General features: G+C 38.8%; 1 protein-coding gene across 2 annotated transcripts; it reads left to right on the top strand.

Annotated features, from left to right (window-relative positions):
- The first annotated feature begins 5138 nt into the window (after positions 1 to 5138).
- KRT10 (keratin 10) lies at positions 5139 to 11685 on the top strand. 2 transcript variants are annotated; one of them, XM_015119593.3, is made up of 8 exons: positions 5139 to 7858; positions 8687 to 8769; positions 9135 to 9291; positions 9378 to 9539; positions 9628 to 9753; positions 10063 to 10280; positions 10662 to 11012; positions 11319 to 11685. In XM_015119593.3, the coding sequence occupies exons 1-8, from the start codon at positions 7265 to 7267 to the stop codon at positions 11323 to 11325; spliced, it is 1698 nt and encodes a 565-aa protein (XP_014975079.2). In that variant the 5' UTR covers positions 5139 to 7264; the 3' UTR covers positions 11326 to 11685. The 2 variants fall into 2 exon arrangements, with proteins under 2 accessions (XP_014975079.2, XP_077825801.1); XM_077969675.1 differs by having other exon boundaries at positions 10662 to 11032.
- Positions 11686 to 24731: the final 13046 nt, after the last annotated feature.

The raw sequence follows: 24731 nt of genomic DNA, 5'->3' as shown, positions 1-24731 counted from the left end.
ATAATTTTTATATATGTAATAATTACATTCTCATTGCACAGTTTTGAGTCATTTCTCTGATGATCAATGATGTTGAGCCCCTTTCTATATACCTGTTTGCCATTGTATTTTTTTTTTTTTTTTTTTTTGAGGTCACTCTGTTGCCCAGGCCAGAGTGCAGTGGCATGAACATGGCTCACCTCCGTCTCCCAAGTAGCTGGGACTACAGACACATGCCACCATACCCAGCTAATTTATTTTTATTTTTTGTAGAGATGGGGTCTCCCTGTGTTACCAAGGCTTGTCTTGAATTCCTAGGCTCAAGCAGTCCTCCCGCCCCAGTCTCCCTAAGTGCTGGGATTAGAGGTGTGAGCCACCACGCCTAGCCTGTATGTCTTCTTTTGAGATTTGAATGTCTATTCAGTTCTTTTGCCCATTTTTTAATCAGATTATTAGATTTTTTTTTCCTATTGAGTTATTTGAGCTCCTTATGTATTCTGGTTATTAATCCTCTGTCAGATGGATAGTTTGCAAATATTTTCTCTCATTCTGTAGGTTGTCTCTTTACTTTGTTGACTGTTTCCTTTGCTGTGCAGAAGCTTTTTATTTGATGTGATGTATGAAAAAAAATTCAAATTTTAGAATAAAACTACAGATATATTTTAGCAGGTTACTAGTATCAAGATAATCTCAACAGATCCAAGACAAAAATAGTGACCTTTAATGAAGAGGAAAGAGTGAGGGCTAAAATGTTTTCTTAATATATTCAGTGTATTTCCATTCTAAGGAATACATCTTTATATACTTTAAGGCATTTTAAAATTCCTATGCAGAATCTTGGTTTTCGTATCATTCTTACACATTCTTACATCAAAAAGTATCATAATTTCCTTTAAAGCAAAATTAAATTAGTTGTCTTCAACCAGCCTTTATTTAAATTTTTAACTTGCACTATTGCCAAAACATACAGGCCAAGAGTTTAGAGAAAAAAAATAAAGGCAAAGAAAGTGGGGAAAGGCACTGAAGCAATATGAAAACATTCAGAGAACAATGAGTACTGGGTGCAGCAAGAGCAGAGGCACCCTCCCTTCTCTAAAGGAACTTAAACGTTGCATCGCATTGGGAACACTAAGAAAGAGGCCAGAATAGTATAACAAATTATAAAACACCAAGTTGTTCAACATAGGAAATGAGAAGAAAGAGACAGCCATGAACCAGAGACTAATGGTGAGAACTCTCGTGAAGGAGATGGCATTTAAGTCAGAGTTTGGAGTTGAGGTAGAATAACTTGAATAAACAGCAAAGTAGAAGATGGGCATTCTACGCCAAGAGCAACAAACACAGGCCTTAAAATGGAACAAAGCATAGTATATTCGCCAAGAGTAAGAAAGGCCTGCCTAAAGGATTAAGTAATTAAAGGATTTTTCAAGGAGATGCTAACACACATTTTTTCACTGAATCATGGACTATAATCCATATTTTAATATTTAATATTACTATCCATATTTTATAGGGTAGTAAACTGAGACACGGAAAGCTGAGTGTCTTGCCCAGGGCCACATAATTACTTTATGAAGAAAATGTAGCACTCCTTCCACTCCCCACCCTGACTCACCGCAAGGAGCATGAGGTTGGACAGACAGAGTAGGGCAAGGTTATGGAGAAGACTTAATCCGTCCACAAGAGGTCTGAGTATGTTGATGAAGTGATGACAATACTGTTTCGAGAACATCAATCTTGCCGCAGTGAACAGATCTTAATTGACAGTGCTGAGTCAAGAAAACCACTTCAGAAGCTGGTGAAGTAATCTTCAAGAGAAGTGGTAAAAGCCCAGATTAGGGCAGTTACAGTGGGGCTACGCAGAAAGAAACGAATACATCAGCCATGACAAAGAGAAGGTGACAAAATTAGTGCCTTGGTGGATGTAGGAGATAAAGAAATGAAGTTTAAAGTGAAAGGAAGTGTCACTCAAAGAAAAACAGATGGCACGGTTTATCGCAAAAGTTATCAAACTGAACACCTTTTCCCCACCCTACTTTCCTCTCCAGCCATTTTCTCCTCCCTCACAAGCCATTTTCCAACTTCTCACCCTATCCTTTCATTCATTCCTATTTTGAAGGCATCCTGTGGGTTAGACAGTGGGTTAACCTATGGCAAACAGAGATCACAAAACAGTAATAGCAACAAAAATATATTCATTAAGTGTTTATTCTATGCATGCAAATCATTGTTCTAAATGCTTTATATTTAATAACTCATTTGACTCCTGCTACAACTCCATAAAGTAAGAAAAATTATAATCTCTACTTTAGAGAGGAGGACATTGAGATGAAACCTCACAATAAATGGTGAAGCCTGGATTGTAACCCCAGCAGTCTGACGCCAGAGCCCACCCACTTACTCTGCTACACTACCCTCACAGCCTTCAAGCAGTTTCCATATATTTGTGGCTTCCATCACAGTAGAGTCCCAGAAGTTTCAGAAAAATTGATACAGGAATGTCTGTAGATTTAGAATCTCTGAATTTTAGAAGTTTACTAATGAGAAGACATGAACTTTATCAATTGATATCTTAGTTGTCCGACAATTAGCTATCTGAGAAGAGGGTACCAAATCTATCAAATAATGATACAATTTTCCGCTGTTTCGACTCCGTGGGTAGTAATCACAAAAGCATAGTAAGCAATTTGCACAGTCACAGAACAGTCAAAAAGAAAATGCCTGCCTCTTAAACTTTGTGATAAACAACAGAAAACTCTAAATATTTAGATCAACCTTACCATATTGAGATATAACCTGCATTACCAGATTTGTCCTTCTGCAACTACCTAAACTATGTATTACATCTCAATTATATGTATTATATCTCAATCAGAAAAGGAAACTTGCAAATAGAATTTTCAGCTAGAAACTTCAAAACAGGATTTTACTTGAAGCAAAATAAAGAAGAAATAAAAAGGATCCAAATCCTAACAGTGAGACAAGTCAAACTGATAACAAATTTGAATCCAAAACATGCTTCCAGAGCTCCAGCCAAATTAACCCCATGTGAATAGCACCTATACCCGTCGTAACCAGACTCAATAAGTTCAGAAGCAATTAAAGAAGAAATTGATAAACCAGACAACATGAAAACAAAATATCATAAGCAAAGTCATCGATTCCAATATTGGGTATGCACCATGAATTGCCCCACCACTACTCAATTAAAACTGTCCTCTGGAAGGATGCCAATGGTTCCAAACTGCTTTCCTCAATCCACCCTTTCACTGACCTCTCGGGTGACCACCTCACCCACGTTCTCTTCTCCCTTGGCTTCAATGATCCTCTTTCCCCCTTTGCCTGGTCCTAGATGTCCTTCTTTTCAGGATTATTCTCTAGCTCTACTTCTTCTTCCCAGCCCCTAAAGTGACTCCAAAAGTTCAGAATTAGACCTTCTGTACATTTCTCTCTAAATTCCTCCCCTTAGGGATCCTAACCAACCCCAAAGTCTGCTATTCTGAACACTCTCCCTAACTGCAGTCCCATAATTGCTTAAAGACATGTTTACATGAATACCCTGGTATTACCTCAAATTCACGTCTTAAACCAAAACTCATCTTCAATCCCAAACTTTACTTCACTATTCTTTCATCGTGCACTCACACCACATATACACATACACACACAATAAAAAAAAACCACATTCACCAGACTGTTAGAACCTCTCTCTGCAATTCCTCCGAACCCTCAACATTGCTCAAATGTAGCCCAGATTGCCCTATATTATAATCTCTGATTCATGGGTATGTTTGTTTGCCTCTCCAAGTAGACTGTAAACTCCTTGAAAGGCAGGAACTGTATCTTGGTCACCTATGTATTCCCCAAGCCATACTGCAGGTGCTCAATAAAACCTGCTGAAGGAATGAATAAATTAATATATATGGATGATCTACTCCAGCCAAACTGGTCACTCAGTGTCTTCACCTGCTTGGCATTTTCACAGTCCCGACTTCCCAGAACAGTCTTCTCTCTGCTGTTGCACACATGAAAAGTCCTACTCATCCTTACAAGATTCAGCTTAAATTTCAACTGCACCATGAAACTCTGTCAGGTGGCCCCATTCCAACATGACCCCTTGCTCATTGGTCTTAAGAGTGCCAGTCTGGTGTCATGAAAACTAGCACCTTTGTAACTGTATCTCTTGATTCAAAACCAGGCTGTGTGTCATCACACGGACACTGCTGATATATAAATAAACAAATACATAATCTGGAAAACATTTTAAGGTTTAGATTTTTAGCTATTAGATGAGGTAATAATACCTATCTTAGAGGATCTAGGGGAGGATTAAAGAAAAGTAAACCATCTAGATCATAGCAGATGTTCAGGAAACGTTAACTCCTTCCCCCTACACATCCAAGCCCCACCATCATTTTCCCTTTATACAGCATACAGTGCTTAAGCTGATGGTATATGTCATGTCTTCTCAATTAGACTGTAACTATGGCAAGATCCTTAAGGATGGGAGCTGTATCTCATTCACTTTTCTATCTTTTAAATACCTACCAATGTGCTTTACATAGAGACACAATAAAAATTGAGCACAATGAAAATACAGTTACAGTAGATTATAGCAATCAAGTGTAAATGGTGCCAAGACTAGAATCATAAATGTTCATCCAATTTAGCTGTAAAATTAGTATGTGGCACCTCTTAATTTTACTCATGCCAATGGCTGATTTCAACAAATGACAGCGTGAATAAAGACAAATCAATTTCTACAGTATACAAGTTAATAAGTAATCTTTGGTAATAACAGTAAAGGTAGCTTAAATTAAACGTTATAGTATTAGAAGGCCCTCCATACCTGTATTTGTTCTCATGTACTTTTATGCAAAGACTCCCTTTCACATATTCTTTGGTTTAATATGATTGTAACAGAGATCTCTTCATACCACTTGTTAATTAACTGAAAGGAGATGGAATTTTTATATTTTCCACTGGAGGGAGACATTATAGGCTAATACTAAAACAAAATTGGTAATTCTAAGATCCAAAACTTGTGCTAATTATAGGTAAAATCAATAAAAATCTCTCTTTAATTAAAATGCTTCTTTCCAAAAAGGTTTCATTAATATCAAGGTTTCAAAATCCTCTCTGAAGTTACTGGAATCTTTTTTTCTTTTTCTATCCTGATTTATCATAGCCTTCTTTAACTGTAGGTTATCTTCATCAAGAATCAATTCCCATGGTTGGGTTTCAGTTTTTCTTCTAACTACTGCCCCACTTGCATGTGCTAACAAGTTGGAAGAGTTGCGATTTGCTGGGTAGTAACCTCCACTTTAACAATAACATTTGATTAATGCTCCCAACCACGTTCCCCTTCCCTGCAGAAACTACTTCTGTAGTTTTCATAAACCAAAATGTGCAGCTATAAACTTAATTTGAAAAAACAATTACTAAAGGCAGAGTGTGTGCCAAATCACTACCCTTTCAATATTTTCATGATTCTAAGTTCTTTTGTTTTGCTCTTTTTCCCCATTTGGAGAAGTTTATGATGAGAATTAGAGTCATTCAGTTCCATTAGACCAAATCCACCGGAGCAGATAATATACATACACATTGGTAAAGTAGGAAAGAACCAAGGAGTTAAAAGACCAAGCTTCTAACTGCAGTTTAACCACATGTTCCATGTCTTGTGGAAAAATCACAGCCTCTCAACTTCAACTTCCTCTTCTATAAATTAGAAGTAACTACGCCTTCCAGCACTTTGGGAGGCGAAGGCGGGCGATCACACGGTCAGGAGATCAAGACCATCCTGGCTAACACGGTGAAACCCTGTCTCTACTAAAAATACAAAAAATTATCCAGGCGTGGTGGTGGGCAGCTGTAGCCCCAGCTACTCGAGAGGGCTGAGACAGGAGAATAGCATGAACCTGGGAGGCAGAGCTTGCAGTGAGCCGTGACTGCGCCACTGCACTCCAGCCTGGGCGACAGAGCAAGACTCTGTCTCAAAAAAAAAAAAAAAGACAGAAAGAAAAGAAATAATAATAACCACCATTCCTATCTCAACAGCTTGTTCTAGAAATTTTTAAATCATAGTATCACAAACAGCACTATGTAATTGTAAAACATGTATGAATATATACATCCAAACAACAGCAATGTCATAGCCTATGAGTAGATATAATCTTATACAATGTACCAAAATCCCAATTTACTTCACCAAACTGTTATACCAAATTCTGTACACAGTATATCTAAGAAAATGTGTTGTTTTTGTTGAGAAACTGAACCTAGCTTGGGAACACATGTGCACAGTCTAGTTCATAATATTTGGTGCAAGTACCATTCTCTAATACGGATTTACATTTTTGCAAGTAAATTTTTACCTGCAATCATAACATATCCAAATTTTCCCTTTTTATTCAATCAGAACTTAGTGTAAAGTACTACAAGTTAGTTCTTTATATTTCATGCTAAGAAAATAATGCAGATTTTCTGCATTATTATGGTCTTCAAAGAAACCTTAACTATGATGAATTTAAAAGGCAAAATAATCCAGGATAACATCATGATTTCAGATTTTTTAATGCTAAAAATAATGTCATCATTAATTAGAAAATTCTAAAATCATTACTTCCACTTTCTTAGGCAAAATATCAATATACTCTCATTTGCCAAATAAATTAAAAGATCCCCTACAAACACAATCTCCTAAATTGTGGTTTTATGGTTTTAATGTTTTATATATGGCAACTATTGATGCTAGTTAAATTTTTAGAATTTTTTTCTTTTTGATTCCCTACAGTTGTCTACAAGAACCTTATTAGAGCATGATTCTGCCAGACTTTATGCTGTTTGTTGTTCCAATTAAAACTGTTTAAAACATGAATTTGAAAAATCTTAACTATAATTTTGTAGCTGAAATTTTTCCCCAAACTTTGCAAACATTCTATGCAACCTGAATTAGTGCTGAGAAAAATGGATCTTAACAGTTGCTCAATGTTCTTCAACAGGTGAAAGGCATAATAAAACATGCTCATCTGAACTCCACCCATTTTCAATTTCAACATAGCAAACCTCCTGTTTATTCTTCGGGCAAATTCAAAATTGTACATATTGGGATTGGTTATTACTGAAGATAATTTATGCAATCATAAGCCAAAGATGCTAAGTAGGCAAAAAGAAAACCATGCAAGTAAGCAAACTCTAACACATATGGACACACCCTGTCAGTATATACATAAAGGCTTGTCACTGTCCTTGGTAGCAGGCACTCCCTGGGCTAAACAGCATCACCATGTCTGTTCGATACAGCTCAAGCAAGCACTATTCTTCCTCCCGCAGTGGAGGAGGTGGAGGAGGAGGAGGAGGAGGATCATCCCTAAGAATTTCGAGCAGCAAAGGCTCCCTTGGTGGAGGATTTAGCTCAGGGGGGTTTAGTAGTGGCTCTTTTAGCCGTGGGAGCTCTGGTGGGGGCTGCTTTGGGGGCTCATCAGGTGGCTATGGAGGATTAGGTTTTGGTGGAGGTAGCTTTGGTGGAGGCTATGGAAGTAGCAGCTTTGGTGGGGGTTATGGAGGCAGCTTTGGAGGGGGCAGCTTTGGAGGTGGCAGCTTCGGTGGGGGCAGCTTTGGTGGAGGTGGCTTTGGAGGAGGCTTTGGTGGTGGATTTGGAGGAGATGGTGGCCTTCTCTCCGGAAATGAAAAAGTAACCATGCAGAATCTGAATGACCGCCTGGCTTCCTACTTGGACAAAGTTCGGGCTCTGGAAGAATCAAACTATGAGCTGGAAGGCAAAATCAAGGAGTGGTATGAAAAGCATGGCAACTCACACCAGGGGCAGCCTCGTGACTACAGCAAATACTACAAAACCATCGATGACCTTAAAAATCAGGTAAGAGATATTTTTAAATCCAGCTTTAAGTATCTTGTCCATGAAATCCAGACAGATGAATCTTAAATTAAGCACAATGTGGCTGTTCCTTATGTTTACCTATGTTACTTTCTTGCTTCAAAAATAACCCAGTCTCATCAAAGATAAACATCTGTGAAAGTATGGTCATGGCAATCTTCATCCAGCATGTGTGCTGCTTGTCTTAAGAGGATGGCAGATTACTAAGAACTTTTGAGGTTTTAATGAGCATACAATGAGTCCACAGTTAAAATATGCTAAGTCATTTACAAATGTAGAAACTGAAAAAGAAATCATGAAATGAATCAGGACAAAATGTTATTCAGACTGATAACAAGCCATATTCAGTACCAACATGGTGAGAAAAATGAATTTTCTAGTATGAAAGTGGGATACTGCTTGCCTCTAAGGAATTTCTGAATTGTACCCATTGTGTACCAGTTCAGAGCATACTTATTTATTAGTATTTATCATGAGTTAAACAAATGCAGGTGTGAGTCAGCCAAAGCATGGCTGAAATACATGGAAATCACATAGTCTAAAAGAGGAGGGCACACTTACAGGAATACATCTATATAATTCCAGTTAGTTTTCAGAAAGGAATAATTTGTATACAAAAATACAAGACTGGAGAAATTCCAAGAGAACAAATAATTCAAAGCTAAGTATATGGGTAAGCCTGCAATATCTCATATTTAAAATAAAAGATTTTGTAAGAGAACAACATAAAACTGCAGAGTTCATCTACGCCACTACAAAAGCCGTATCTGCATCTGACCTCTTCTTAAGTAACCGTGCCTCTCCCTCCAGATCCTCAACCTAACAACTGATAACGCCAATATCCTGCTTCAGATAGACAATGCCAGGCTGGCAGCTGACGACTTCAGGCTGAAGTAAGTTAAGCGATCATTGTATAATACTATCACAACGAATACATCAGTCGTTTTTAACCTGACTTGGGATGCCCACAATAGCATTTACATTTTCCTGAATTCACCCAAAGTTAAATAGTATTGGAGTTATCTGAGAAATTTTCCATGTCAGTATTACATTTTTGGCAATATTAAAGGAGGAAAACTCATTTTAAAGTAACTGTTAAGCTTTTTTCCATTAAACCACTATTACTCCTAAGTGAACTGTACATGACAAATACTGCCATGACATGAGATCAACTATGTATTTGCTTTTTAACAGTCTCTGCCCAGATACATCTCCCCTATATAAGTTATATTCAGTATTGATATCATGCTTGTTTCAGGTATGAGAATGAGGTAGCTCTGCGCCAGAGCGTGGAGGCTGACATCAACGGACTGCGTAGGGTGCTGGATGAGCTGACCCTGACCAAGGCTGACCTGGAGATGCAGATTGAGAGCCTGACTGAAGAGCTGGCCTATTTGAAGAAGAACCACGAGGAGGTGACACAAAAGTTACACTTTTCCCAGCCAAAGAGAGTTCATTATGGTCCTCGTGTAGCCATTAAATCTTTCTGTTCCTCAAACAGGAAATGAAAGACCTTCGAAATGTGTCCACTGGTGATGTGAATGTGGAAATGAATGCTGCCCCCGGTGTTGATCTGACTCAACTTCTGAATAACATGAGAAGCCAATATGAACAACTTGCTGAACAAAACCGCAAAGATGCTGAAGCCTGGTTCAACGAAAAGGTAAATTAATCTTCCTTTATAGTGAAACTCATGGTGGTTTTATCATTTCAGAATTTCCTCATCTTTTTCCCTGTTTTTAATACTCTAGAGCAAGGAACTGACTACAGAAATTGATAGTAACATTGAACAGATGTCCAGCCATAAATCCGAGATTACTGAATTGAGACGTACTGTACAAGCTCTGGAGATAGAACTACAGTCCCAACTGGCCCTGGTATGTTAACTCTCACGAAATGACTTCAATTTTATCATACAAAGTTTCATGCTCACCTAAGAATATGCAATGCAACAGAAAAATGCAGAGTTGGAGGTAAGAAAGAGAAAAAGTAAAGCTCTATGTTAAAGGAGGAAAAGTACTACTAGCATTGGTCTAAAAGTGCTGAAACTGAAATGGTGCCATTAAACATAAAACAAATTCTGTTCATTTTCTTATTCTTCTATACAAGGCCTTACTAAACAAGTAAGTTTCACTATACTCAATTGAACAAGTAAGTCGCTAAGCCACAAAAAAAATTCGTTTCAGAAACAATCCCTGGAAGCCTCCTTGGCAGAAACAGAAGGTCGCTACTGTGTGCAGCTCTCACAGATTCAGGCCCAGATCTCCGCTCTGGAAGAACAGCTGCAACAGATTCGAGCTGAAACCGAGTGCCAGAATACTGAATACCAGCAACTCCTGGATATTAAGATCCGACTGGAGAATGAAATTCAAACCTACCGCAGCCTGCTAGAAGGAGAGGGAAGGTAAATTTTAAAATGAAAAGTTATCGCAGTTTCTTTTATTCAATATTCCAGATAGCAAGGCTTATCTAAACCCCAAGAAGATGCCAGGGAGTAAGAGGAAGGGAAGAGAGGGGGTAGGGTACAGAAAAAGGAGTACGCAACCGCAATCTCACTTTCTCATGAATATGGCCCAAAATGATTCTTAAGAGTTCTGTGTACACAAAAGTGTTTTCAAAGGATGGGTTTTAAAATACACACCTGGCAGGGTTTTAAAATATATACCTGGCAGGGTTTTATTTTCTCAAGACATGTTTTGCTTATTTTCTAAATTAATGGCAACTGGAAAGCTACCTACCGTTTTCCAACGTTAGAGATAACCGAATGTGACCTCACCCCGTTTAGTTCCGGAGGCGGTGGACGCGGCGGCGGAAGTTACGGCGGCGGCTACGGAGGAGGAAGCTCCGGCGGCGGTTACGGAGGAGGAAGCTCCGGCGGCGGTTACGGCGGCGGCCACGGTGGTAGTTCCGGCGGCGGCTACGGAGGCGGAAGCTCCGGCGGCGGAAGCTCCGGCGGCGGCTACGGGGGTGGAAGCTCCAGCGGCGGCTACGGGGGCGGAAGCTCCGGCGGCGGCCACGGAGGAAGTTCCGGTGGCGGCGGCAGCTCGGGCGGCGGCTTCGGCGGCGGCAGCTCCGGCGGAGGCCACAAGTCCTCCTCTTCTGGGTCCGTGGGCGAGTCTTCATCTAAGGGACCAAGGTCAGCAGAAACTAGCTGGGGTAATCAGAATTAGTTTTAACTTCCTGTAATGGTTTTTTTGCGCTTTAAGCTCTATGGAGTTGTTTTAAAAAATTAAAAATCTTAGAGACGGTTCCCTTTGCATTTGTTCACAAACTACTCAACACCAACTGTGAAAAATGGCATGGTCAAAATGTTATACCTTAAGCATTTTTTTTTTGGACTTAGCAATGTAAAGTTGAAATTTCCTTCTTTTTACAGTATTTGCTTGTTAATTGCTAAGGATCCCTACAGACTGTGTAATTTTTTTTTTCATCATTCACTCAGATACTAACAAAACCAGGGTAATCAAGACAATTATTGAAGAGGTGGCACCCGACGGTAGAGTCCTTTCATCTATGGTTGAATCAGAAACCAAGAAACACTACTATTGAGTGGAACAAGAGGAAAGTCCTCCCTTCACACAGACCATTATATACAGATGCACGGAAAACAAAGTCTCCAAGAAGACACTTCTGTCCTAATGGTCTATGGAAACAGGTTCACTCCCTGAAAATAAGGTGTCTACAAGGTGTTTTGTGGTTTCTGTATTTTCTTCTTTTCACTGTACCAGAAAGTGTTAATGGAAAGAAAAACAACTTTCTGTTCTCATTTACTAACGAGTTTCAATAAACTTTCTTACTGATGCAAACTATCCCAATTTGTCAGAATTTATCTTTACTTAAGTACATAATATTCTTTAAAATTAAAGATTAGTAAACCATAGCAGTTGAAGGTTGATGTATCCAGAAATGCGGAAGACAGAACTATTGCCATGCCTTTTCTGAGTTTTTTAATCATGTGTGTTCAGACCACCGTCAGTAAATTCACTAAGTAAAAAAGTCTATAAATCCCAATATTACTCTTTAAGATACACAATATGGGGAAGACTGCTAGCTCTCTGGCTTTAAATTATTTCAATCCTGGAAATTCTGGAATATCTCAAATAAAACCCCCAAAATAACAGTAATTGGAAATTTTATATTTTCTAACTACCTGACTTCTCGCATTTGCCTGTTCTTTCTTCCAGTTACTATATTACTTCTTCCCAATTGTTATATAGCTTGACATACCTTCTGATACCAGCCAAGTAAAATCATATCACCCGCAGCAGAATTATTTGATGTCTATCAGATGAACATGAGAAACACTATCAGGAAGTAGTGATGCCAGTGTAACCAAAAGGATACCACTAGGTCTTTGTCTTCTCCAACTGTGCCCAGTGATCAGGACTAAAGACCTTGTACTTTCATAGTCAGTCCAATCACATTCCTCAGCCAACAAGAACCCAACCAACATTACTTAGTACTCTACTGAGGATCCTATGAAGTGAATGAGCTGGCATGTCCCTTAGACTACGTTGTGTCCTCTGGTGAGTTCTGGGATTACTCATGTCCACCAAGTAGCAGCTTTCCTCAGTATCCTTGATTTGAGCTCCAGATCTGAGCCCTGATCCGCTTGCCATTTGTTGGCACTCCACTGTATAGACACTACCATCTGTAACCCAAATTGATGGCAGGAGCCTTGTTTCACTGGGATGGATTTCCCTATAGTCAAGGCTTCATAACCTACTTAGCACCAAATATTAGCACAGCCCAGAGGCTCTCCATTTTAGTTCCCGTGCCTCTAAATGTCTAAATGCTCACATGCCTCTGGGTATTTGTACCAGCCAACCTTCTTGGGGGCCTGTCTTCTCAGGTCCACTATTGAAGTCCCAACAAGCCACGTTGCGTAAAGCCCTGAAACACTGAAGTTCTTACGTTGCTGTGTAAGGACTCTGAACTCTTACTGTGTAAATAGTGCTATACTGCCTGCTGTTCAGAAAACATCATCTTTTAAAATATGTATTATAAGGTTAACCAAATCCCTGGGACCTATTTTATTTATAATCTGAGATTACCATTCTCCTTATTCTGAAGAAATAGATTTTTTATATTCAATATCACTGATACGAGGCAAGTACACATATGGTACTATGAGATAGCTGTGCTCGCTATTAAGTTTGTCTCTTCTACCCATTCTGCCCTCCTCCCCCAAGCCACAATCTTAGCAGTCAGAGTCCTCTATGTGGTTGGATGGTGACCCAAACTTTCATTCCTGAAAAGTCTGCATACATCGCGATCCTGTCTTCTTACCATTTCAATCTTGCAATACCTCCTTAAACAATTATTTATATTCTCTCTGATAAAGTAAGTACTTTATCTCTGATAAACAGCTGCTTTCTTGACAGGACTTGGATAACTATGGTTTGTTTTTTGTTTGTTTGTTTGCTTTTTTTTTTTTTAATTGAGACAAAATCTCACTGTGTTGCCCATGCTGGTCTTGAACTGGGCTCAAGCAAACCTACCACCTCAGTCTCTGAGTAGCTGGGATTATAGGCACATGCTACAGTGCCCAACACTATGGTTTAATAACAATAATCTGTCTAAACAAGCAACTTGACTTTAATAAGCACATTGGTATTTATAGTAAAAAAAATTACAGAATTTTTAAAAAAATTATTAAATAGCACAGGGCACTATTTTTACCAAATAAATTTGCATGTACCCATTAATCAAAAAATTCTGTATGCATTCTTACAGATCCTAAAGTCATTACAGAATCCTGCTATTTAAGCAGGGTAGTGCCCAATTAGATTGGCAGAGCCAATTTGGCACCTATGTGGAAAAATAATACACAATAAAAGCTTGTTTCTCCAAAGATGTTCTCTCATGATGCTAAAGGCCGAAAAGCTTTGTACCCTAACCTTGGTGCCCATGATGGCTTCATATTTTGCTTAGGAGTGAAGAAATAGCTTTGTTAGGGTCATCTTTATCAGGGAAGTAGCTCGATTAAGGTTAATGAAATAGAGTGCATCTAATATTTCTCATCTATATTGCATCTTGAGAATGGGAATTAGGGAAAGAGCTTATTCATGGTTATGAGCATGCATCTGAAACACAGTAATCCCTGGACTTCCTATCCTGGCACTGGCATTTACAAATTATGTAACTTTTGGACAAGTTACTTCAACCCTTCTGAGTCTGTTTACTTATCTATACAATAAAGATAGCTACCTTATATGAGGTAGTTGTGGTTACACTAAGCTTGACAATGAAAATAAGGATGGTAATAATAGCCTTTAAATCACACCAGGCATTGTTCTGAGTAATTTAATGATGGATGGATGGATAGATAAGTAGGTAGGTGGGTAAGTGGGTGGATGGATGGATGGATGGATAGATAGATAGATAGATAGATAGATAGATAGATAGATAGATAGATAAAGATAGGTAGGTAGATGCAGTACATGTAATATTTATATGAGCTCATTTAAGCTTAACTACCCTACAGTTTATTTTCAACACAGAACCATAGTTATCCTTTTAAAATGTAAGTCTAATTATATTCAATCAAATTGTAAGTCTAGTTATATTTGATCAAAGTTCTTTGATGTCTCTCCATTTCTCTTTTGATGTTACCTTGGTTAATATTCTTCAACAAGATGGTCTTCCTTACCTCCTTCAAGCCTTTGCACAGTTGTCACCTTCTCTTTGAGACCTACCCGGATTTTCTGCTTAAAATTTTACCTCCCAATCTCCCAACTCTCCTATCTGCTCCACTTTTTTTTATTATTATTATACTTTAAGTTCTAGGGTACATGTGCAGAACGTGCAGGTTTGTTACACAGTTATACGTGTGCCATGTTGGTTTGCTGCACCCATCAACTCATCATTTACATTAGGTATTTCCCCTAATTCTATCCCTCTCCCAGCCTCCCACCCCATGACAGGCCCCGGTGTGTGATATTCCCCGCCCTGTGTCCATGTGTTCTCAGTGTTCAACTCCCACCTATGAGTGAGAACATGTCGTCTGTGGTTTTCTGTCCTTGTGATAGTTTGCTGAGAATGATGCTTTCCAGCTTTATCATGTCCCTGAAAAGGAATGAACTCATCCATTTTTATGGCTGCATAGTATTGCATGGTGTACATGTGCCACAGTTTCTTAATCCAGTCTATCATTGATGGACATTTGGGTTGGTTCCAAGACTTGCTATTGTGAATAGTGCCGCAATAAACATACGTGTGCATGTGTCTTTGTAGTAGCACGATTTATAATCCTTTGCGTATACACCCAGTAATGGGATCGCTGGGTCAAATGGTATTTCTAGTTCTAGATCCTTGAAGAATTCCCACCCTGTCTTCCACAATGGTTTAACTAATTTACACTCCCACCAACAATGTAAAAGTGTTCCTATTTCTCCACGTCCTCTCCAGCATTTGTTGTTTCCTGACTTTTTAATGATCGCCATTCTAACTGGGGTGAGATGGTGTCTCATTGTGGTTTCAATTTGCATTTCTCTGATGACTAGTGATGATGAGCATTTTTTCATATGTCTGTTGGTTGCATAAACATCTTCTTTTGAGAAGTGTCTGTTCATATCCTTTACCCACTTTTTGATGGGGTTGTTTGTTTTTTTCTTGTAAATTTGTTTAAATTCTTTGTAGATTCTGGATATTAGTCCTTTGTCAGATGGGTCGATTGCAAAAATTTTCTCCCATTCTGTAGGTTGCCTGTTCACTCTGAAGAAAGTTTCTTTTGCTGTGCAGAAGTTCTTTAGTTTAATTGGATCCCATTTGTCTATTTTCGCTTTTGTTGCCATTGCTTTTGATGTTTTAGTCATGAAGTCTTTGCCCATGCCTGTGTCCTGAATGGTATTGCCTAGGTTTTCCACATTTTCTTTTTTTCACAGCACTGTTTCCAACTTACTATACAATGTATTTATTATTAGTCATCCTTTTCCCCTGCTAGACAGTACACTCCAGAAAGACAACGATTGATCTTCGTCTACTTTGTCCATTCATGTATCCTGAGGCACTAGAACAGTGACTAACACAGGTTAGGTACCAAAAATAGAGTTTTCAAAGGAATGAACTCTATGACATATATACTACTATTATGTACATTTTACAGATGAAGAAACTGAAGCACAATTTAATTCATCACTGGAACTAAGAGTGTAGGAAATGATTATATATAAATGGACATTAGTATATGATAAAGGAAGAATCTAAAACACTAAGAAAGTAAGGTTTATTCACTAAATGATAAACTATTAAACCCATAACATACATACCAGAAATAATCCAAATGAATGTTTTAAACATCCATATAAGTAGTAAAAGAAAAGCAGAAAAAATGTGTAATCACATTTTTAAATTTTGAAATAATTATAGACTCATTGGAAGTTGCAAAAATAGTAGAGTCCAGTGTACTCTTGACTCACCTTCCCCAAATAGAGACATCTTCTATAGGCTAGGGTATAATATCTAAAATTTAAAAATTGGCATTGGTACATCACTGTTTAACTACAGAGCTTGCTCAGTTTTTGTTTTTCCTGACCTGCATGTGTGCGTGTGTGTCTATGCAATTGTACCCCATGTATGGTTACAATTTTTGTAACCACCACCCAAATCAAGATACAGAACCATTCCATAAGCACAAAAGAACTCCTTAATGTTACCTTTTTGTATTCACATGTATATTTCAACACTCCCTTCCCAGTTCCTGGCCCCTGGCAACTACTAATCTCCATCTCTATAGTTTTACCATTTAGAGAATGCTATGTAAGTGTAATCACACAGTAGGTAACCTTTTGAGACTGAACATCTATGTACACGTTTTTGTGTGAACATACGTTTTCATTTCTCTGGGATATATGTCCGAGCACATAATTGCTAGGTCATATGGTAGGTGCATGTTCAGTTTTGTAAGAAACTGCCAAACTGTTGTCCAGAGAAGCTGTACCACTTTATATTGCCACCAGCAATAAATGAGAGAGCCATTTTTTCTGCATCCTCACCAGTATTTGGCATTATCAGTATTTTTCTAATAGGTATGTAGTTATAGCTCACTAAAGTTTTAATTTGCATTTCCCTAATGGAAAATGATGTTGAATAGCTTTTCTTTTTTTTATTTTTTCTTTTTTTGAGACAGAGTCTTGCTCTGTCACCCAGGCTGGAGTGCAGTGGCACGATCTCGACTCACCGCAATCTCTGCCTCCCAAGTTCAAGCGATTTTCCTGCCTCAGCCTCCTGAGTAGCTGGGATTACAGGCACGCACCACCATGCCCAGCTAATTTTTATATTTTTAGTAGAGATGGGATCTCACCATGTTGGCCAGGCTGGTCTCGAACTCCTGACCTCAGGTGATCCACCCGCTTCAGCCTCCCAAAGTCTTGGGATTACAGGCGTGAGCCACTGCGTCTGGCCTGAATAGCTTTTCATGTGGCTATTTACCATCTGTATCTCTCTTTGGTGAAATATTGTTCATGTATTTTGACCATTATATAGCCCATTTGTATCTCACTGTGTTCTTTTTGCTTAGGATTACTTTGGCTATTCATGATCTTCATTGGTTCCATATGAATGTTGGAATAGTTTCTTCTAATTCTGTGAAAAATTACATTGGTGATTTGATAGGAATAGCATTGAACCTGTAGATCACTGTGGGCGTATGGTCAGTTTAACAATATTGACCCAATCTCATTATTCACCCAATCCATGAGCACAGGATGTTTTTTCCATTTGTTTGTGTCATCTATTGAAAGTCACCATCAAAACAATTTTAAAAAGCCAGAAACTGGGAGAAAAATTCACAAAATACGAATCTTATAAAGGACTGCCATATAGAATATAAACATAAAAATCTACAACTCAATAACAAGAAAAAAAACCACAAACCAATTTAAAAATGGACAAAAGATTTGAACTGATACTTTATCAAACAAGAGATACAAATGGCAAATAAGCACACAAAGAAGATGCTCGACATCATTAGTCATTACGGAAATACACATTCTAAACGTGCCACTATACGACTATTAGAATGACTCAAAGAAATTTTTCTGATGGACAATACCAAGTGCAAGTAGGGATTCTGAGCAACTGGAACCCTCATAGATTGCTAGTGGGAATGCAAAATTATAGTTTGGCAGTTTCTCATCATGTTAAACATAGACTTAATATACAATCTAGCAACCTCACTCATAGACATTTATCCAAGAAAAACAAAAATATCTACATAAAGACCTACGAGGAAAATTTAGAGCAGCTTTATTCATAATCATGAGATCTGAAAATAGCCCAGATGCCCATAAACTAGTGAATGGAAAAATATATGGTACACCCATATATGAAATGCTACAAAAGAAACAGACCACATTACATCTTGAAATTCAAAAGCACTATGCTAAGTGAAAGACGCTAGACTCAGAAGGCTACATGCTATAGCTCATTGATACCACATTCAAGAAAAAGTCAAACTGGAGGGCTAAAAACAGATCAGAGATTGTCAGAGGGCAAAGGGAGTGTGTTTACCACAAAGAGGCATAAGAGAATTTTTTGGAATGGTGGAAGTATTCTCATATTCTCTATCTTGTTTATGGTGGCCATTGTACAACTGAATTTGTTTGTCAAAATTAATAGAACTATACATCAAAAAAGGGTAAAGTTTACTGTATGCACATTAAACCTCAAAAAACCTGACTTTAAAAAAAAACCGAAAATTAAAAACAGCAATTGAACATTTAGCTTTTTATTTTTCTAGTGTGGTCAGTTTCTGCCGTATTTTCAGCTCCAAGAAAATAAAGCTTGTACTCTGAGTACTAAAGAGCATGAAAATTTCTTTATGGCAAAAAAAAAAAAAAAAAAAAAAAAAGCACAGGTAAATAATTTCCTTATAATGGATTTTTTAATGATCAAATTTTATGAATCATATTCTTAATCTATAGAACCAAGGGATTAATTAAAGTTGAACCATAGCCTGCCTGTAATCACACATGTTTATATTTGTGCAGCCTGTTATTAGAAAGAAAAGATGGAGGTGTCATAACGCACAACCTTTAAAACTCCTGCTTCTCCTGGAATGTTGTTTTGGTAGTTGGTTTGGGAATGTGAATGAGTAATGTTTGGACAACTGGATTGCTTATGGTGGAGAGAGATAAAAGGAGTTGGTATGTAATCACTACTTGATGCCAAGCCAAAAGAAATGTAGAAACTCACAGCAATGTCTCCTCTCATTTAGGTGTATCCTCACCCTTCTATACTCCATGGTGATCTCCCTGTCAAGATTTTTCTCCAGTCAAAAGTCCATCTGCCACTTTCTCTTTGGAAAAAGAATGAGTAACAATCTCGCTACTGCCCGTCACCCATTCCCTTTCACCGACATCTCCCCAAACCCACGTATCATTTTCTGCCTTTAAAAAATAACTGGAATTGATATAAATCAACCCAACGCCTATCATAGACCTTGGTTCACAGTATGCATTAAAATATGTATTGGTTGATCATTCACTCAGCAGTGTCAAGCTCTGTGCCAGGCAACAGGGATTCAAAATAATGAACGAAACACAATCCTTGCCTTCAAAGAACTCAGAAGTAGAAATAGATGTACCACTACACAGACATGGTAGAAAGCACTACACAGAAGTAAGCCCAGGTTGCCATGGGAGCTTGACAATGCAATAGTCCTCCCTGTACAATTCAGATGGTCTCTAGCAACCTATGCCTTCCAAAATGTCTACAGGTAATCTACATACACTTTCAAATTAAACTTTCTATTATTTCACTGTTTTTTCATCTGCCCTGTCAGTAGAGCTGATTACCTTCTGCAAAAATGGGGACAAAGGCTACGATATCACATCTCGGCAGGAATACCATGCTTTACAGTACTTATTTGTGGAAACTGTGTTAAGAGGGAAAAAATGAAATAAGCACAATGTAATTTCCACTCTGTTCTAATTATGGAAAGCCATTTAAACAGTAATAAGACTCTATTGTTCATAAATACTATTTAGAATTATAATTATCTCCATGTGCGGGATACTGTGTTATGTGGTAAGGACATACCAAAGTATGTCAAGAAGTAATACGGAAGAACAGTGTGACACTGTGTATGTGCACAGATCTTTGCAATTCTCAATATACTTACACCTCTATGTAGAAATCATCTTCAGAACAACCCTGGGACATATGCAGGGTCCAGAAATATGTAATGATTTCCCCAAGGTCTCATGGATAGCAGGTGGCAGAGCTAGGTCTTATATCTGGGATTTCTGATTTCAAGCCTACAGCTCCTTCCTCTACAGCAGTGATTACTAGACATTTCTTATTACAGTAAAAACACTTGAGTATGCACCCCCAAGATGTCCATATTTATTTTAAAATTATATAAAATATATGTGTGTGTATGTGTGTATATATATATATACACACACTATCAGATAGCTCAATGCACAACATGTATTTAGCACAAAGATTGTAGACCCAAATCCTTACTTTAAATAATTTTTTTGAGAACTCCAAATTTTATCAGCTGATTTCTTGTGGAATATAATACCACCATTATGATGATGATTGTATTGTATATTACCCAATAATGTGGCTGACAAAGAACTCTTAACAGAAGTGGAAGTATCAGCTCTCCCATTTTTTTGTTCTTCAATCATGCTTTCATGATTCTGTTATCTTCCAGTTGCCATTTCTTTGCACTTATCTGTTTTGGTGGGGAGGGGGGATTCGCTCCATCAAAAGCAGCAAATACAATCCTGAAATACAAGGGACATAAACTGCAAGGTCGCAGTGCATTGCAAGCAAATGAAGATGTCACTATCCACTTCTCTACATTGTGGAGTGACCATTCTTTTCTCAGAATATCTTTTGAGCTGATTGAGAAGAGAGATTGATGTAAAGATAAAATCAGAATCCCCGTGTCATTCTTATATTAAATATGAAAAAGTTTGGTTTAATTCTTACTTTCTAATATAAAAACTTCAATAGAAGTTCTGACAACCTCTTCCTCCCACCCAATGGGTTGCCTGCATCTCCTAAAAGTACATACTTGGAGACCAGTGCTCTGTAGTGCTCAGCCCTGCTCCTTCCTATATTTTGCCAGTAGTTCTGACTTACATTCTTTTTTTAAAGCAAATATTTTAATTCACCCCCTTTACTATTGAGAAATGAAATTCATAAGTAATATATCCTTCCAACACACAGTTTATCCTAGTATATGGAGGAGGAGCAGGGGTGGGTACTATATCACATGTATAAAACATATATTAACATATATAAAACATAACTATCACATGTATAAAACACATACTTATCATTTCTGTGTTTCATATATATATATAAAAAATATAGAAACTGGCCCGGCATGGTGGCTCATGCCTGTAATCCTCGCACTTTGGAAAGCTGAGGCGGGTGGATCACGAGGTCATGAGTTCAAGACCAGCCTGGCCAACATGGTGAAACCCCGTTGCCACTAAAAATACAAAACTTAGCCAGGTGTGGTGGCACACGTCTGTAATCCCAGCTACTCAGGAGGCTGAGGCAGGAGAATTGCTTGAACCTGGGAGGTGGAGGTTTCAGTGAGCCGAGAGCGCACCACTGCACTCCAGCCTGGGCGACAAGAGCAAGACTCATCTCAAAAAGGAGAAAAGAAAAGAAAAGAAAAAGAAACTGTGCATGGGAAGGTTATATTATCTATGATTATAATCTATCATGTGTAGAAAGGTTAATGATAGATATAAAAGAAAAATGGAAGGAAAGTTACTTGTAATAAAATTATTTGCATTTCAATATGGAAATGTTCGAGTATGATTGTACCAGAAGATGTAATGAAGTAGTCAAATGATTGCATCTATATGCAAAATCAATGTGAATGCAAAAAGGTACAAATGAAGAAACTGATAAAACATGGGCACATCACTGACTTAAATACAATGAGTAGCAATGTTGTTGGTGACAGGATTTTTTAAACAACTCTTGACCAAATTCTGGGCAAAATAAGCTCAAGTACAATCTTCCTTGATTTATAAAGCAATAACATTCCTGAAAAATTCAGTTACAACTTTGCAAAAAAAAAAAAAAACTTTTTGTTTTTACATAAATTAGAATTTGTTTCCAGATTCAGGTAATTATAAACAGGTTTTTCACCTTCATGAATAGCTCATGGTTCAAAAGTCATGTGGAACACAGGACAATTCCTTGATGTCCAGCACTGTATCATGCATTTCAGTATGTCTGGCATCCCTCCCCGACCCCAAATGCCAGCAACAACCCCTATCATTATGATGACCACATGTGCACACATTCACACATAGACACACACAGACACACACACACACACACACACTTCCAAAATATGCCCTCAGCAGCAGTACCCCTTGCACAGAGATTGAGGACTAGGCTTCACTGCTGGTGTGTCAAGAGTCTCCAGAGAGGCCAGATGCAGTGGTTCACGTCTGTAATCCCAGCACTTTGGGAGGCCAAGGTGGGCAGATCACATGAGGCCAGGAGTTCAAGACCAGCCTGGGCAACATAGTGAAACCCCATCTCTACTAAAAAATACAAAAATTAGCTAGGCGTAGTGGCAGGTACCTGTAATCCCAGCTACTCAGGAGGATGAGGCATGAGAATCCCTTGAACCTGGGAGGTGGAGGTTGCATTGAGCCGAGATCGTGCCACTGTACTCCAGCCTGGGAGACACAGCGTAGGAAAAAATCTTGTCAGCATGTCCCTGGAAACACCTTGGGTAGTCCTTTTGTAAACTAGATTTTAATCTCAGTGAGGTTAGGTCTGTCTGCCCTACTCATAGGTAGCTGTAACCCCACACCTAGCACAATTCTCAACACACAAGTTGAGGCTCAATAAATATCGGTTAAGCCAGTGACAAAATCAGTGAGTCACCTACAAGTGAGTACATGGACTACAAGACCTCCCAAGGCAAATCCAGGGATGCTGGGGTTTAAAAACATGGAAAAAATAATTCATGCCATCCAGGCTCTCCCAAATGCTAAGAACTTTTCTAGCTCTCCATCTTCATGACTTCCTTCATGGTAAATACCTAAACTTGGTTAAAGACTGCCCCCCAATAATAGCAACTTCCCCCACAGCAGGTAATTTAGGGGCTTGAGACACTGGATCATAACCAGTGAGGACACTTCTAAGTGCAAATCTGGGTAATGTCACTCAAATGCCTTCCAATTCACTCACTGGGGCTATTTGTTCCCCTCTTTCTAAGGGACCAAGAGAAGGACTGAAATAAACAGTAACCTATGGGAGCTTCATAAAAACTGCAAACGCTGGGGCAAAGAAAACCCTCCCCACCACGAACAGAGCAGAGGAATGATGTAGCAGAAACAGCTGTGTCCAACAACGGATGAAGCAGCTGAACTACATCAAGGGCTTGGTGCACCAGCCCTTTTCAGAACAATCATCCCCAGGACCTTGCCAGGAGGAAGGTAGGGATTTGGAGTTCCTGAGACTTTAATTCAGTGGGTGAAATACATTCATTCATTCATTCATTCAACAAGCATCATTGAGGCAGACAATGTGCTAGGCCATGGAAATAATAAGTTAAGACATAGCCATTCCCTGTGATACATGCCATAGTAAATGTACATGTCAGCGGCTAAGGACCATGGAAAAGGCACCATGGCATCCAAATCAGAAAGGAATGTCAGAGAAGGTTTGCTAGAAGATGTGGCTCTTGAACTGAGCCTTGGTGGATAGTAGAAATTAAATATTTTTAACGGTTGGGAAGAGCACTATAGAACAACTGAGGGCATAGTTACAAATGCTACACTGAGGTACCCAACTTCAAAACTATGATCCATAAAATATCTCTACAGAATCTTTATTTGTTTGTTGTTGTTGCTGTTTGTTTTTGAGATAAAGTCTCACTCTGTTGCCACGGCTCACTGCAGCCTCTACCTTCTGTGCTCAAGAAATCCTCCTGTCTCATCTCCCGAATGACACCACAGATGCATGCCACCATGCCTTGCTAATTTTTTGTTGTTTGTTTTTTGAGATGATAGACTCACTCTATCGCCCAGGCTGGAGTGTAGTGGCATGATCTTGGCACACTACAACCTCCAACTCCCGGGTTCAGCCTCAGCCTCTCCAGTAGCTGGGATCACAGGTACACGTGACCACCCCCAACTCATTTTTGTAGTTTTGGTAAAGAAGGGGTTTTGCCATGCTGGCCAGGCTAGTCTCAAACTCCTGACCTCAAGTGATCCACTCACCTCAGCCTCCCAAAGTGCTGGGATTACAGGCATGAGCCATAGGACCCAGCCCAGAATCTTTATTTCTGATCACCTTCGGTAGTAGGGTATTGATGGTTGATGATATAATCCCAGAAGACAGCACAACACAGTGAAAAAACCACAGCTGCAAATGCTAGCACCATCACTCACCATTTGAAAACAATCCATTTCTTTGCCTTTTCTAGCTTCTAGAAGCCACATGCATGTCTTGTCTCATGGCCCCATCCTTCATCTTCAAAGCCAGCAGCGTAGCATCTTCCAATCTCTGTCTCTGCTTCCATTGTCCCATTGCCTTTTCTGATTCTGACACTCCTTACTCCTTCTAAGGACCCTTATGATTATATTGGGTCCACCCAGATAATCCAGGATAATCTTCCCATCTTAACATCTGTAATTTAATCACATCTGTAACGTTTCTTTTGCCATGGAAGGTAATGTATTCACAGGTTCTGGGGGGTTAGGACGTGGACATCTTTGGTAGGGGCATTATTTTGCCTGTCTCAAGAATCATCTTTAATTCTTCTCTCTTTCTGTCCTCCCCATCCTTACCACAGCTATTTAGTATCAGGTGCAATAAAGACATTCTCCAAAATTATCCCAATTCCATCCAC

This window comes from Macaca mulatta, chromosome 16, assembly GCF_049350105.2.
Source record: "Macaca mulatta isolate MMU2019108-1 chromosome 16, T2T-MMU8v2.0, whole genome shotgun sequence".
In the NCBI taxonomy this organism is placed as follows: Eukaryota; Metazoa; Chordata; class Mammalia; order Primates; family Cercopithecidae; genus Macaca; species Macaca mulatta.
Note: the sequence above shows the minus strand (reverse complement) of the source record. Positions and strands in the feature narration are given on the sequence as shown.

Excerpts from the sequence above, each read along its gene's own strand:
- KRT10 (XM_077969675.1), top strand. The coding sequence starts at position 7,265 with ATGTCTGTTCGATACAGCTCAAGCAAGCACTATTCTTCCTCCCGCAGT. Across the intron at positions 9,292-9,377 it reads TGAAGAAGAACCACGAGGAG|GAAATGAAAGACCTTCGAAA; the intron begins GTGACACAAAAG and ends TTCCTCAAACAG. Across the intron at positions 10,281-10,661 it reads CTGCTAGAAGGAGAGGGAAG|TTCCGGAGGCGGTGGACGCG; the intron begins GTAAATTTTAAA and ends CACCCCGTTTAG.